The 14,831-nt window shown below is 60.9% G+C and overlaps 1 protein-coding gene across 11 annotated transcripts in view; it reads left to right on the top strand.

Moving 5' to 3' along the window:
- SHANK3 (SH3 and multiple ankyrin repeat domains 3) overlaps positions 1 to 14,831 on the top strand; it is a 370,798-nt gene that overhangs the window by 62,736 nt on the left and 293,231 nt on the right. For all 11 annotated transcript variants that reach the window (XR_010469752.1, XM_065049482.1, XM_065049478.1 and 8 more), the window contains exons 4-5: positions 8,047 to 8,250; positions 13,245 to 13,316. Coding sequence is in view for 10 of the 11 variants with exons in the window: in XM_065049482.1 (XP_064905554.1) it covers positions 8,047 to 8,250; positions 13,245 to 13,316 (276 nt within the window). In the remaining variant the exon portion in view is untranslated. The remainder of the gene's footprint in view (positions 1 to 8,046; positions 8,251 to 13,244; positions 13,317 to 14,831) is intronic.

The following is a 14,831-nucleotide window of genomic DNA, read 5'->3' as shown; positions in this document are numbered from 1 at the left end:
ACGGCAGCTGGGAGACAACGCTGGAATATCGCCCCTGGCTCTGAGCGACAAGTGCATTGAAAATGAAAGAGGGTGCTGGAAAGAGCCACAGGAATGGTTTGGGATCTGGGAAAAGGCACAACTGTGGACGCCAGTCCCTGCTCGCCCCAACCGAGGCTGAGGGGACGGGGTTCGACAGAGAAGCCCTGTGCTGCGGGGCTATCCGGGATCACAGAGAGATGTAACGAGAAATAGTGATTACAAATGGGAAATCAAATTACAACTAAGACACACATCTTTTTCATTGAGTGTTTGCTTATTAATTTATCCAAGGGGGGAGTGTGGTTTCCATCATGTGATATATTTTAAACTCAGGTTGGATGCTTTTCAGGAAACTGTTGGCCAAGTTCAAGTAGTTTGGCTCGTTGTGGGAGTCACTGGTTGCACTTCGGGGCCAGTGAAGGTGTGCCGTGCGGGCGGCGCGGTGTGCGCCCCTCGCCCCAGCTGTCACAAGTTAGACACAGGCTCGTGGGGTTGTGTAGCTGAGGTTGTGGTGTTGCATAAGCCAAGCAGGAAACACTCCCAGTCGCTGAAGGTTAGTAGTCATCTCTTTAACGTCTCTCGGGCTCTTTGGTGGGATCAGCGTGATTTAAGGTCCAGCACTTCCATTTTGCTCTGTGCCTGTTCTGTGGGGGAGCCCAGCGGCTGGACGGGACCGGCCAGCGACGGCCCTGGGGAGCTGGTCCGTGGGGCGGCCGACGTGGGGCTGTGGGCGCTCCGTGTGACAGGGACGTTTTGCCTGGCCCAGTCACTCTGAGCTCACCAGGACCTGAACCTCTTCAAACATTCATTCCAAGCTGCGTTTGTGCCGCGGCAGCCGCTCTGGCGCGCGGGCGGGCGGGACGGCGCTGGCTGTCGGTCAGCTCTGCCGGGAGCTCCGGAACGGGGCTGGGGCTCCTGCTCTTCGGATGGAAGTGACAGGATGGGCTCGTGTCTCAGGCTGTGGGGCTGGGGATGATAAAACAGTGACCAACATCCTTCCAGACCGGCTCCTGAGCAGCAACCGTTTTGCTGGAAAACCTTTAGAGCCGGAGGACTTTGTTATCTGCAGCACGTAACTGCAAGACAGGCTCGTGCAGCCGGTGCTTTCCTGCGGGAGCCGAGAACCTCCCTCCTGCTCTTTATCTTGTTTCCTTTTGGCGGAGGCGGCTTCTCCCAGCGTGGCGCTGAGCACAGCGGCGGCGGGGCCGGAGCTTTCCCCAGGAGGTGATCTAAGCCCCGGAATTCCTGGTGTTCTGCCAGCGCACACAGCGCGGTCCCTGAGCTGGTCCCAGTCTCACCAGCATCCCGCACACAGACACTCGTGCCGGTTCCTGCTCTCCTGCACTGGAACACGGGGTGGCGGTTGCTCTGCCCGGGCCCTGCACCGCGGTCGTGAAGGGAAACGAGCTGAACGGTGACGTTCAGACTGTCCCGCGGGCCCTGGCGGGGGGGTCAGCCGGTGGGGGTCCCCTGTCCCCGCGGGGCCGAGGGGCGGCCGGTGGGGTCTCTGGGCCCTCCCGTCATGACTTCCTGTGGCTCCTGTCCCTTCTCCCGCCGGCGTCAGGAGGGGCTGGGGGGATCCTGCCGGATTTCGGAGGATCCTGCAGCATGTCACGCGTGTCCCGGATCACAGCTTGCTGCCGGAACCGCTGCGCAGGGACACAGGCTTCTCATGGGCGACTGGGGAGAAAAAACGTACAGTCGGAGAAAAACAAACGTAATCGTTTAAGAAAAGGTGAAAAAGTTACCTGGGCTTGTTTGCGTCATATGCAGCGTCTGCTGCTGTAACTTTGTCCCAGTGCTGGTGCCACCGGGGCCGCTGCTGGCTCGGAGCAGCGGATGCTGCGCGGTGATGGCGGCTCCTCCGGGCCGCTCCGGATCCCTTCGGCCGCGTCTGCAGTCCGCTCTGTGCTCTGCTCACCTTTGTCTGCTTTCCTTTTGCCTCTTTCCTGTTTCTGTTGTTTCCTGAGAGGGCTGCACGTGGCGCGGGGGATCTGGATGTGCTGCCAGCTGGTGTCTCAGCCCCTCAGCGCGGGTCCCGAGCCAGGAAACCCTCCTGCTTAACCTTCACCTCTGTTTGCAGTTTTCGGTGTGGGTTATGGATCCAAATGAGTGCTTTCTTGCTTCTGGCACTTTAGTTCAGGGCAGCAAGGGACCTTTTTAAAATGTGTGTGAAACGTGTGCGCAGGGCGAGCAGAGCAGCCCCGTTCTGGTCGGCGTGGGTTCCTCCGGGCTCCCCTCGGGGCTGCGGGGCACGGCTGCCGTGGGCAGGTTGGTCGGTGATGGAGATGTCTGCCGCAGTCCCTGTCGTTCCCGACAGAGCCCAGGCCTGTTCCCAGAGCCGCGGGGCCGCGGCGCCGCTCCCGGCACGGACGGTCCTGCTCCCGAGGGCTCCGGCGGCGCGGAGCCGAGCACGGGCCGCCGCAGCGCTTGCAGTCGTGCTCACACCTGCCCTGCTCGGGCATCTGCTGCGCGGCTCTGGTGCGCTCCACGGGACCTGTGCGTGGGCGCCCGCGGTGACGGGGAGCGAGGGCCCGTCCGCGGCCCTGCGCCGGCCCCGGGGTGACTGCACCGGGTCCTGGTGGTGTCACCGCTGGCCGGCACGCTCCCTCTCCTCCGCGTCTGTTTTCATGGCTCCAACACCATTGGCATTTTGCGCCTGGTGTGGCAGGATTGAGCTCTTTGCTGTTCCCATTCAGGGGCAACTCCCATTTTCTAAAGGAAATACATGACTTTCGATAGGTTGCTCTGCTCTGCTGGTCTGGCTGCTCCAGCTTTCTGCAGGGGCCTCTTAAAAGCTGTTTCTTCATTTTGGCCATACATCTGCTCAGAGCTGCTGCTGTGTTATTATGAAATATATTCCCCGCTGCCTGCAAGCACGTTACCTTTTCAGCTGCTTCTTTTAATTTCCTTTCAACTCTTTCTCATTTGTGTGCTCTTCGATGAAGAATTGTTGGCTATTTTTGCTTTTAAGGGATTGTTGAAGGTACGTTCTTTATTGTCGTTATTGCAGGTTGGCTCTTGAATAGATCTTGTCTGTCAGCCTGTGCGTTGCTGGGATTGAATCTGAAGCTCTGGGCTCTTTCTTCCTCCAGGAAGGACTGTCTGTGCTGTTAAAACTTGAGCAGCTGTACCGTGTTCTTTCGGGAGTTGTTCCTGAGGCTTTGATTGTTGTGATTGGAGCTTATCATTGTGTGGAAGAAACTATGGCTTGTAACCGCAAACCAGAGCGAGCAGCTTGTTCTGCCCCGTGAGCCGCAGGCCCTGCCCGGCTGGGCTCTGCGGTGCCGGCACACGGGACCGGCATCGCTGCGGTGACCCCCACCGAGCGGCCTCCTCCGGTCCCAGGGTCCCTGCTGGGTCTTCAGGAGGCTGACAGGAGCCACACTGAGCCTCCGGTACAGGAGAGCCCCAAGGGACAGATCTCCCTTCCCTTCCCTTCCCTTCCCTTCCCTTCCCTTCCCTTCCCTTCCCTTCCCTTCCCTTCCCTTCCCTTCCCTTCCCTTCCCTTCCCTTCCCTTCCCTTCCCTTCCCTTCCCTTCCCTTCCCTTCCCTTCCCTTCCCTTCCCTTCCCTTCCCTTCCCTTCCCTTCCCTTCCCTTCCCTTCCCTTCCCTTCCCTTCCCTTCGGGTTCAGGGCACAAGGCAACTCGGTTCCTTTTGGAATTAATGTTGACTTGACCGTCCAGCCCTCGGGGTTGGCAGCTGCTCACACCCCTGTGAGCTGCGGCGAATCTGCCTCTGGCTCGATGTCCCTGTGGCGGTGGCAGGTGCCCCTCGCTGTCCGAGCTCAGCCACTGCTGCTGGTGGAGATGGGGTCAGCGCCTGGCACGGCATTGGCATCGGCAGCAAACCGGCTCTGCCTGGTCAGCGCGGTGCGTGCGGGAGCTGCCGGGCTGTCCGGCACGCAGGAGGCCGAGCAGAGCACCGTGCTCCGTGAGCCAGGGCCGGGGAGCCCTTGTGCTGCGGCTGCAGGAGCAGAGCAGCCCGGTCCCGGTGCACAGAGCAGCCCGGTCCCGGTGCACAGAGCAGCCTGGTCCCGGTGCACAGAGCAGCCTGGTCCCGGTGCACAGAGCAGCCTGGTCCCGGTGCACGGAGCAGCCCGGTCCCTGTGCATGGAGCAGCCCGGTCCCGGTGCACAGAGCAGCCCGGTCCCGGTGCACGGAGCAGCCCGGTCCCGGTGCACAGAGCAGCCTGGTCCCGGTGCACGGAGCAGCCCGGTCCCGGTGCACAGAGCAGCCCGGTCCCGGTGCACGGAGCAGCCCGGTCCCTGTGCATGGAGCAGCCCGGTCCCGGTGCACAGAGCAGCCTGGTCCCCATGCATGGAGCAGCTTTCTCTGCGTATCCCCACGGGCCCAGAGCTGCGGCTGCACACCGAGGTGCCTTCTGCAGGGTTGTGGGATGAGCCTCCCGTGTTTGGATGGGTCTCCCATGTTTGGATGGGTCTCCCATGTTTGGATGGGCCTCCTGTGTTTGGATGAGCCTCCCGTGTTTGGTTGGGTCTCCTGTGTTTGGGTGGGTGTCCTGTGTATGGATGGGTGTCCCGTGTTTGGATGGGTGTCCCGTGTTTGGGTGGGTGTCCCGTGTTTGGTTGGGTGTCCCGTGTTTGGATGGGTGTCCCGTGTTTGGGTGGGTGTCCCGTGTTTGGGTGGGTGTCCCGTGTTTGGGTGGGTGTCCCGTGTTTGGGTGGGTGTCCCGTGTTTGGGTGGGTGTCCCGTGTTTGGGTGGGTGTCCCGTGTTTGGGTGGGTGTCCTGTGTTTGGGTGGGTGTCCCGTGTTTGGGTGGGTGTCCCGTGTTTGGGTGGGTGTCCCGTGTTTGGGTGGGTGTCCTGTGTTTGGGTTGCTCCCGGGGCGGCTGTGCTGCACCGTGGAGTGGAACAGTCGAGTTGACTCGCAGGAACTCTGATACGAGGAAGCGGTTAATACATGCGACAGTGTTTGGAGAAGCAGAGTCACAGGAGACATCGAGGTATCTGGATCGTGCCCCCAAAGGGCTCTGCAGTGTCCTGACCGCGGGTGTTCTCTTCCTTCTGGTTTCTGCTGCACGTTAAAGACAGAAAGAGCCACACTGGGGGCGGAAGTTGTTTTCTGTCCTAAATACGAAGAGTTAATACTCCCCAGGGTATGTCTCTGCAGTGTAAAGTTCACTATGAAATTCAATGTCTTCTGTGCTGGGACGTTCCTTCAGCCGGTGCTTGTGCTTGTGCACGTCTAATGCCTGTCAGTGTGGTTCTTTCCGTTAGCCGCATGTTTTAATACTGGCCAGTATGATTTGGCAGTGAGGAAGAGTCCTTGGGGCTAAATAAGCATGTAGGAAGGCACAGACGTTTATCTTCTCATTTATGGGTCTCTGAAAGAATGAAGCACGTTCTGCTTCTCTTTGGGGGCGGGGGAGAACCGCGCTGGTGTTTTCCGTGGGCCTGGAGCTCCCGGTTTCCCAGCCCAGGCACGGCCGCCCCTCCCCTCGTGCCGGCGGCAGGACGAGCCGTGGCTGCTCCGCGTGCCGAGCGCTGTGCGGGCAGCGGTGAAATCCGTCACGCTGACCCGCGTTTGCTGTGCGGGTGCCTGGTGCCCAGTGCAGGTCACCTGTGCCTGGGAAAAACGAGCCCTCACGCCAGCACGGTGGTTGTTGCCCTGCGGTGGTTGGTGCCCTGCGGTGGTTGGTGCCCTGCGGTGGTTGGTGCCCGGCAGTGGTTGGTGCTGGGCAGTGGTTGGTGCCCGGCAGTGGTTGGTGCCCTGCGGTGGTTGGTGCCCTGCGGTGGTTGGTGCTGGGCAGTGGTTGGTGCCACTGGGAGCACCGGGGGACAGGGACCGTGGTTGTTCCCTCTGCCCTCCAGCACAAAAATCGGGAGCGTTAAATGGGGCTGACGGGCTGTGGCTTTGGAATGGAACGCTGAAACCGGACTGAATGCTGTCTGCTCCTCCCGGAGTGCGGACGGGGAGGGGAAACAAACAGACCGGGAGGGAAACCAAGTGCTGGGATGGACAAAAGGCTGAGGACAAAACGCCACCCCAGGGGCCTGGGAGGGGACGTTGGCCGGGGTCAGGGGTTGTGAGACCAGCCCCTGGTGCTGCCAGCGCGGACCCTCTTGTGTCCTGCTTGTCTCCTGCAGGAGCAGGTGCTGCACAGAGCCACTGCCACCCACCACCGCGGTGCTGGGGACGCGGTGACGGTGCCGCAGCACCGGCCGGGCTGTGGGGCTGGAGGCTCCGGCTCAGGACAGTGCCGCAGCTGCACAAGCGCCACAGCCCTGTCCCACAGGCAGCCTGAGCATGGTGCAGGGAGTGCAGCCCGAGCATGGTGCAGGGAATGCAGCCCGAGCATGGTGCAGGGAATGCAGCCCGAGCGCGGTGCAGGGAGTGCAGCCCGAGCATGGTGCAGGGAGTGCAGCCCCAGCGTGGTGCAGGGAATGCAGCCCGAGCACGGTGCAGGGAATGCAGCCTGAACATGATGCAGGGAGTGCAGCCCGAGTGTGGTGCAGGGAATGCAGCCCGAGCATGGTGCAGGGAATGCAGCCCGAGCATGGTGCAGGGAATGCAGCCCAAGCATGGTGCAGGGAGTGCAGCCCGAGCGCGGTGCAGGGAATGCAGCCCCAGCGTGGTGCAGGGAATGCAGCCCGAGCACGGTGCAGGGAGTGCAGCCTGACCATGGTGCAGGGAATGCAGCCCGAGCATGGTGCAGCGAATGCAGCCCGAGTGCGGTGCAGGGAATGCAGCCTGAGCATGGTGCAGGGAATGCAGCCCGAGCGCGGTGCAGGGAATGCAGCCTGAGCACGGTGCAGGGAATGCAGCCCAAGCATGGTGCAGGGAATGCAGCCCGAGTGCGATGCAGGGAATGCAGCCCGAGCATGGTGCAGGGAGTGCAGCCCGAGCATGGTGCAGGGAGTGCAGCCCGAGCATGGTGCAGGGAATGCAGCCCGAGTGCGGTGCAGGGAATGCAGCCCGAGCATGGTGCAGGGAGTGCAGCCTGAGCATGGTGCAGGGAATGCAGCCCGAGCGTGGTGCAGGGAATGCAGCCTGAGCATGGTGCAGGGAATGCAGCCCGAGTGCGGTGCAGGGAATGCAGCCCGAGCGTGGTGCAGGGAATGCAGCCCCAGCGCGGTGCAGGGAATGCAGCCCCAGCGCGGTGCAGGGAATGCAGCCCCAGCGCGGTGCAGGGAGTGCAGCCTGAGCATGGTGCAGGGAATGCAGCCCGAGTGCGGTGCAGGGAATGCAGCCCCAGCGCGGTGCAGGGAATGCAGCCCCAGCGCGGTGCAGGGAGTGCAGCCTGAGCATGGTGCAGGGAATGCAGCCCGAGTGCGGTGCAGGGAATGCAGCCCCAGCGCGGTGCAGGGAATGCAGCCCGAGCGCGGTGCGGGGAATGCAGCCCCAGCGCGGTGCAGGGAATGCAGCCCCAGCGCGGTGCAGGGAGTGCAGCCCGAGCGCGGTGCGGGGAATGCAGCCCCAGCGCGGTGCAGGGAATGCAGCCCCAGCGCGGTGCAGGGAGTGCAGCCAGGAGACCGTGGACTGGAAATACGGGATGAGCTGCGTCCTGGGGAGGGAGGGACACTGCTGCCCGTGCCAGGGAACCTGCGTGGGAGGCCGAGGGCTCTTCTCCTCCTCCTTCTCTTTCTCCTTCTCTTTGTTCTCCTCATTCTGCTCCTCTCCACTGGAAGACCTCGCTGGTGCCGCCAGCTCCTGGTGCCGCTCGTGCCGCTGTGTTTCCACACCTGGAAGTCTGTGCAGCAGTCTACCGACTCCTTACACCCTACGGGAGATTAAGGGAAAATTTGCTATTTTGCTGTTACCAGGCCATAAAATATTCTTTGTCACTTCTTATATTCTATAGGATGTTGTAACATACAGTGTTGGAGTCTGCCCTGAGCCCCACAGGATGCGTATGGGGATCTGCTAAGTCTCCTCCTTCTCTAACTTTCTTTCCCCTTCCTGTGACCTGCAGACATGGCACAGACGGCGCTTTCCCCTCCTGCGCTGTCCTAGCTGGTGCTGTGGTGGTGCCCGGCTTAACCGCGCTCCGTGTCTCCACAGAAGTGTCTGCGGCTGAATCCCGACGTGCCGGTGTGGATCTCCAAGCAGCGCATCCTGTGCACGCTGAACCACAGCCTGAAGGATGTTCTGAACTACGGGCTGTTCCAGCCGGCCTTCAACGGCCGCGCCGGCAAGTTCCTGGACGAGGAGCGCCTGCTGCGGGAGTACCCCCTGAACCCCGACACGCCCGTCCCCTACCTGGAGGTAAACAGTGCTTTCATGTGTGTATGTCCACATTTACCTATAGAGATGTATATGGAATCATGGGATGTCCTGGGCTGGAAGGACCCACAGATCATCAGTTCCAGCTCCTGTCCCTGCACAGGACACCCCACAGGTCACCCCGGTGTCTGAGGACGGTGTCCAGTCTCTTGAACACTGTCAGGTTGGGCTGTGACCCCTCCCTGGGGAGCCTGTTCAGTGTCCAGCCCCTCTGGGGAAGAACCTTTTCCTCATGTCCACTGACCCTGGCACATCTCCTGCCGTTCCCTGGGTCTGTCACTGGTTGGTAGCACTTGCCATTCCTCCTGCATATATATATATATATATGTGACCATAAGTATGTAGGATGTCTATGATCGCTGCAGTCTCTATAGGCACCACAAACATTACTGCCCCCCTGCCCCCTTCCCCTTGTATTTTACATTTCCCTTCCAGGGGTGCGAGCACAGAAATCGTGTGGGTGTGTGTTTGCTGGCAGAGAATCCATGGAGGGAAAGCTGCGTTGCAGCTGCTCGTGACTGTGTGTGCTCGAGAGCTCCATCTCACCTGTCACCACCCGTGGAACAGCTTCCCTGTTTGACGACCCCCTTTCCAAATTCCGTTTGTCTGGTGGCACCTAACTGTCACAGAATTGCGGTAACGGAAGGAAAGGTGGTCTCGCAGGTGCTGAGGGAACATCATGGGGACGTCTTTGAGTATGAGGCTGAAGGACTCGAGCTCGATGGTTTAATTTACAGTCACTGTGGAGACTGGGCCGCAGCCGTGCGCTCTGACAGCAGGTGGCTGTCCTGCACGGACCTCGTTTGTGCGACGAGCACAGAGAATAAATCTAGTGTTCCTGTTCCGGATAATTAGCGGGAGCAGGAGTTACCTGAAGTGACTCCGTGCTTGCGTTGGCTGTAGGCCTTGCCCTGGCTGGGTTCAGGTCTTGTTCTAAGCGCTCGCAGCGGTTTTGGCTCCGTTGGCTGTCGCTGGTCATCCCCGCTGCCTGCTGCGGGACTCCCGTTACCTGCACACGGGCTTCTGAGTGTGGGGATCTTGTGCTACATCTTACCCACAGAGTCTGCTTAGAAAGCATGACGTGCCTGAGCTGCACAAGCTCGTATGGATGCAAGCATGGATGCTGTATTATAACTAATCCTGCCTCATTTGGATAGAAAGTGCAGCACAATAATTTTGTAGCAAACTATCATTTAATGTAGACAAAAACATTGGGAACAACATTAAGGATGCTTGCAAATAAACCTTTGAGGTGGTAAATTCCTTAATGTTCCTTGTACAGGCTTTAATGCTTTGGTTTTGTATAATTTAGCATAATGTCCACACATAATGACTTGCCACACACATCTAAATGCAGACTGGACGTGGATATTTGTTGTGTGTCATTTCAATTCTTCATGACTTGATAAGGATGGCAGCTGAGCACTGGGAATCATCCTGGAAAACCAAAAATCCAGCATCTGTTTTCCATACATTAATGGTGTGTGATCCGGCTGAGATTTCCTGAACCCAGAAGATAAATCAGCCCTGAGGGCAGCGTGTGAAGGTGATGGGCTGGATGGGGGCCTCGTGTGCGCTGGCAGAACGCCGCTGCAAGGCGGCCGTGCGGCGGCTCCCGGCAGGAGCGAGGTGCTCTGCTCTGCGTGGGGGCTGTGGGCGCCCGGCTTTGGTTACGGGGCGGGACAGCAGCTGCGGGTGCTGGTGACCAGGCCCGTGCCGGCTCAGAGCCGGTACCGCGTGCGCACGGGTGGCGCTGGCCGTGTCCCTGGCCGTGTCCCTGTCCATGTCCCTGGCCGTGTCCCTGGCCGTGTCCCTGTCCGTGTCCATGGCCGTGTCCCTGGCCGTGTCCCTGGCTGTGTCCATGGCCGTGTCCATGGCTGTGTCCCTGGCTGTGTCCATGGCCGTGTCCATGGCTGTGTCCCTGTCCGTGTCCATGGCCGTGTCCCTGGCCGTGTCCCTGGCCGTATCCCTGGCTGTGTCCCTGGCCGTGTCCCTGGCCGTGTCCCTGGCCGTATCCCTGGCTGTGTCCCTGTCCGTGTCCCTGTCCGTGTCCATGGCCGTGTCCCTGGCCGCGTCCCTGTCCGTGTCCCTGGCCGTGTCCCTGGCTGTGTCCCTGTCCGTGTCCCTGGCCGTGTCCCTGGCTGTGTCCCTGTCCGTGTCCATGGCTGTGTCCCTGTCCGTGTCCATGGCCGTGTCCATGGCCGTGTCCCTGGCCGTGTCCCTGGCCGTATCCCTGGCTGTGTCCCTGGCCGTGTCCCTGGCCGTGTCCCTGGCCGTGTCCATGGCCGTGTCCCTGGCCGTGTCCCTGGCCGTGTCCCTGGCTGTGTCCATGGCCGTGTCCCTGGCCGTGTCCCTGGCTGTGTCCCTGGCTGTGTCCATGGCCGTGTCCCTGTCCATGTCCCTGTTTGTGTCCCTGGCCGTGTCCCTGGTTGTGTCCCTGTCCGTGTTCCTGTCCGTGTCCCTGGCCGTGTCCCTGGTTGTGTCCCTGTCCGTGTTCCTGTCCGTGTCCCTGGCCGTATCCCTGGCCGTGTCCCTGGCCGTGTCCCTGGTTGTGTCCCTGGCCGTATCCCTAGCTGTATCCCTGGCCGTGTCCCTGGCCGTATCCATGGCCATGTCCATGGCCGTGTCCCTGTTTGTGTCCCTGGTTGTGTCCCTGTTTGTGTCCCTGGCCGTGTCCCTGTTTGTGTCCCTGGTTGTGTCCCTGTTTGTGTCCCTGGCCGTGTCCCTGTTTGTGTCCCTGGTTGTGTCCCTGGTTGTGTCCCTGGCCGTGTCCCTGGCCGTGTCCCTGGCCGTGTCCCTGGTTGTGTCCATGACCGTGTCCCTGGTTGTGTCCCTGGCCGTGTCCCTGGCCGTGTCCCTGGTTGTGTCCCTGGCCGTATCCCTAGCTGTATCCCTGGCCGTGTCCCTGGCCGTATCCATGGCCATGTCCATGGCCGTGTCCCTGGTTGTGTCCCTGTTTGTGTCCCTGGCCGTGTCCCTGTTTGTGTCCCTGGCCGTGTCCCTGGCCGTGTCCCTGTTTGTGTCCCTGTTTGTGTCCCTGGCCGTGTCCCGGGTTGTCTCGCTGGCGGTGCCCGCTGTCAGCAGCTGATCGTGTCCTCTCGCTGAGGTGCCTGTTCCGTGTGCACGCCAGACGCAGCACTGTCCTCACCATTACGGTGTGGGGCAGCAGGACGGTTTTACCTTGGAATGATTAAAAAGCAGCTGTGTGAGAAGACACGTGCCCAGCAGTGCGGGCTTACGACACTGAAACTGGGCCCATATTTCTCCAGTGTTGAAAAGTAAGTGGGATGAGCTTAGTAACTGCAGCCCAAAGATAACGTGGTGTCACTTCCAGCTCAAATAATGAAATGTTGATGGAGGATTAAGTTCGTAGCAATTCGAAATCTCAGAATACGGTACATGCATTGCAAAGAGATCTCGTCAAAGAAATCCAGTTCCACTCTTTAAGAAAATTGTAATTCTGCTTGGTGAAGATGACTATACAGAGGTAGCAGCCACTTGGGGATACTTGATTTTGTTCTACATGATGTTCAGATTCGGATTAGCACTATAAAACGTCAGTAGGACAAGTGCCACTGGGTAAGTAATCAATGATCAAACACAGCTGTCACCGCGATTGTCACCACACAGGTATATTTGTAGTGGGGTTTCCCAGGGACCAATGTCAGACTTGATGCGCTTGCCCCAGGGATCTGGGTGTAAACGTACAATCGCTGCTGATAAAGTCTGATTACACAAGTTTGGCAGAGAATTGAACCGTGTGCACTGTGCCATGCGGGTCGCTCGCAGGGGGGGCCACCAAAGCGCGCTCCAAGCCCCGCAGGTGACAGGCAGGTGACACACAGGCGGGACAGGCCGTGCTGCCAGGGAAGGGCTCCTGCTGGAAACAGGAGCTGTGTTTGGGGGGATGGAGGTGTGTGACACTGCTGTCCCCCGTGCCAATGGCAGGAGCTGTGTTTGGGGTGGATGGAGGTGTGTGACACTGCTGTCCCCCGTGCCCCGACAGGAGCTGTGTTTGGGGTGGATGGAGGTGTGTGACACTGCTGTCCCCCGTGCCAATGACAGGAGCTGTGTTTGGGTGGATGGAGGTGTGTGACACTGCTGTCCCCCGTGCCAATGGCAGGAGCTGTGTTTGGGGTGGATGGAGGTGTGTGACACTGCTGTCCCCCGTGCCAATGGCAGGAGCTGTGTTTGGGGTGGATGGAGGTGTGTGACACTGCTGTCCCCCGTGCCAATGGCAGGAGCTGTGTTTGGGGTGGATGGAGGTGTGTGACACTGCTGTCCCCCGTGCCAATGGCAGGAGCTGTGTTTGGGGGAAGGTGTGTGACACTGCTGTCCCCCGTGCCAATGGCAGGAGCTGTGTTTGGGGTGGATGGAGGTGTGTGACACTGCTGTCCCCCGTGCCCCGACAGGAGCTGTGTTTGGGGTGGATGGAGGTGTGTGACACTGCTGTCCCCCGTGCCAATGGCAGGAGCTGTGTTTGGGGGAAGGTGTGTGACACTGCTGTCCCCCGTGCCAATGGCAGGAGCTGTGTTTGGGGGAAGGTGTGTGACGCTGCCGTCCCTCCGATGGAGCGGCAGCGATGGTGTGGGGCCAGCGGAGCCTCGGTGAGGGCTCAGAGCTCAGAGCTCAGCCCCACGGGGGGTGGCGCGAGCCCCCTCTGTCAATCCATCCTGGGGAAAACCGTTCTGTCGTTAGAGAGATCCCTCGTTAACGGGGAAGGGGCAGAACGAGCCCCGCACCGGCTGGAGCTGGAACCAGACAAATTCGTGTGGAAAACTGGTCAGAATTTCTTTAGTGAGGAAAGCAATTAACTATTAGAGCAAATGATGGAGAGCGGTGCATTCCGTATCTGTTGTTTTCAGATCCAGACCGAAGGTCTTTGTGCAGGATGACGCTGACCGGAGCTGCCGGAGAGCCGGCCGGTGCTGAGCGGGTTTTGTTTGTCTCACGTCTGACATTCTTCCCTCTTGCAGTTCCGGTACAAGCGGCGTGTGTACACCCAGGCCCTGCTGGATGACAAGCAGTTTGCCAAGCTCCACACGAAGGTAAGGTGGGGTCGAGCTGGCGGCGCCGTGGGCGGCCGCTCGGCGGGTGCGCGTGTCGGGGTGGCGCAGCCCGCCCTGCTCGCCAGGCTGCACAGCGGTCCCGGCGATGGGCTGGTGCAGATGAGGGTCGCCCGAGGGACCCGCTGGGGCTCGGTGGGGTGTCGGAGCTGCCCACGGTGCTCGAGGCAGTTGTGCGGTGGGACTCGGCGCTGCGGGGGAGCTCGGGGCAGTTCTGTGGGGCGGGAGGCGGAGGAACACGTGGTGGCCAGCTGAAGAGAAGCTTTGTTCTCTGGGGTGGGATGGAGGAGTCGCTGAATGCCTGGAGAGCACAATGGTGCATTGAGGAGCCGCGGTCTCTGCCCCGTCCACGGGCTGCCGCACGCCTCCGCCTCGCACGCGGGCTCCAGCCTTGTCTCGGTGTCAACCCACGCGTTTGGGTCCAGGTTTCACTGGTGGGATCCACCTACCAAGTGGAAAGTGCTCCAGGTCTGCAGCCCCAGGAGCGGTGGGCGCGCTGCCCGGCCTGTCTGGGTGTCTGGGAGCAGGAGCGTGGCGGGACCGGTGCTTTGCGTGCACGGGCGTTCCTGGGAGGAGGGACCCCCCGACCCCGCGGGCTGGACACCCACTGGCCCAGCCGGAGGGCAGGGATGCCAGTGGTGACCAGGCCGTGGGCACGCGTGGGCTGGCTGCCGCTCGCGTTGCTTTTCCCCCTGGACACCTGAGGTGGTCCCATGAGGTCACTTGTTGCCTAAGAAATTAAGAACAGCTATTGTGGAGAGGTCTGAGCCCATCAGATTGCTGCTGTCACTGGTAACTGTGCCTTGAGGAGTCACGTGGCCCCGTGGGGACGGTGGTGGCTCCTGGGATGGCGGGGCCAGCGCGGTGTGGAGCTGCGAGGCAGGAGGACGGAGCTGGGCTCCGGCAGCATGGTGGCCACGGCACAGCGGTGGCTCTAACGCGCTGGGCAGCACTTGAGCTGCTGGTGGCACGAGGACACGCTCAGCCTCCACCAGCCTCATTTCTGGGAGGGTTCTTGGGGAAGGGCTGGGGCAGGAGCAGTGGCACGGACAGGTTCCTGGGGCTGTGAGGAGGTCACTGTGCCGGGGAGGTCACTGTGCCGGGGAGGTCACTGTGCCGGGGAGGTCACTGTGCTGGAGAAGGTCACTGTGCCGGGGAGGTCACTGTGCTGGAGAAGGTCACTGTGCCGGGGAGGTCACTGTGCCGGGGAGGTCACTGTGCCGGGGAGGACACTGTGCCAGGGAGGTCACTGTGCCGGGGAGGTCACTGTGCCGGGGAGGTCACTGTGCCGGGGAGGTCACTGTGCTGGAGAAGGTCACTGTGCCGGGGAGGTCACTGTGCCGGGGAGGTCACTGTGCCGGGGAAGGTCATGCAGGGAGGTTTGAGGGTTTTTTGGGAAGGGTGTGAGACGGGCTGAGACCCCAGGGCTCCCCCAAGCTCCCTTGTTGCTGTTTATCATGAGCTCCCTCAGAATTTCCTGCAGAGCTCCGGGCTCAG

This window comes from Columba livia, chromosome 1 (genome assembly GCF_036013475.1).
Source record: "Columba livia isolate bColLiv1 breed racing homer chromosome 1, bColLiv1.pat.W.v2, whole genome shotgun sequence".
Classification (NCBI taxonomy): domain Eukaryota; kingdom Metazoa; phylum Chordata; class Aves; order Columbiformes; family Columbidae; genus Columba; species Columba livia.
The sequence above is the reverse complement of the archived record's forward strand: the minus strand, read 5'-3'. Positions and strand labels throughout refer to the sequence as shown.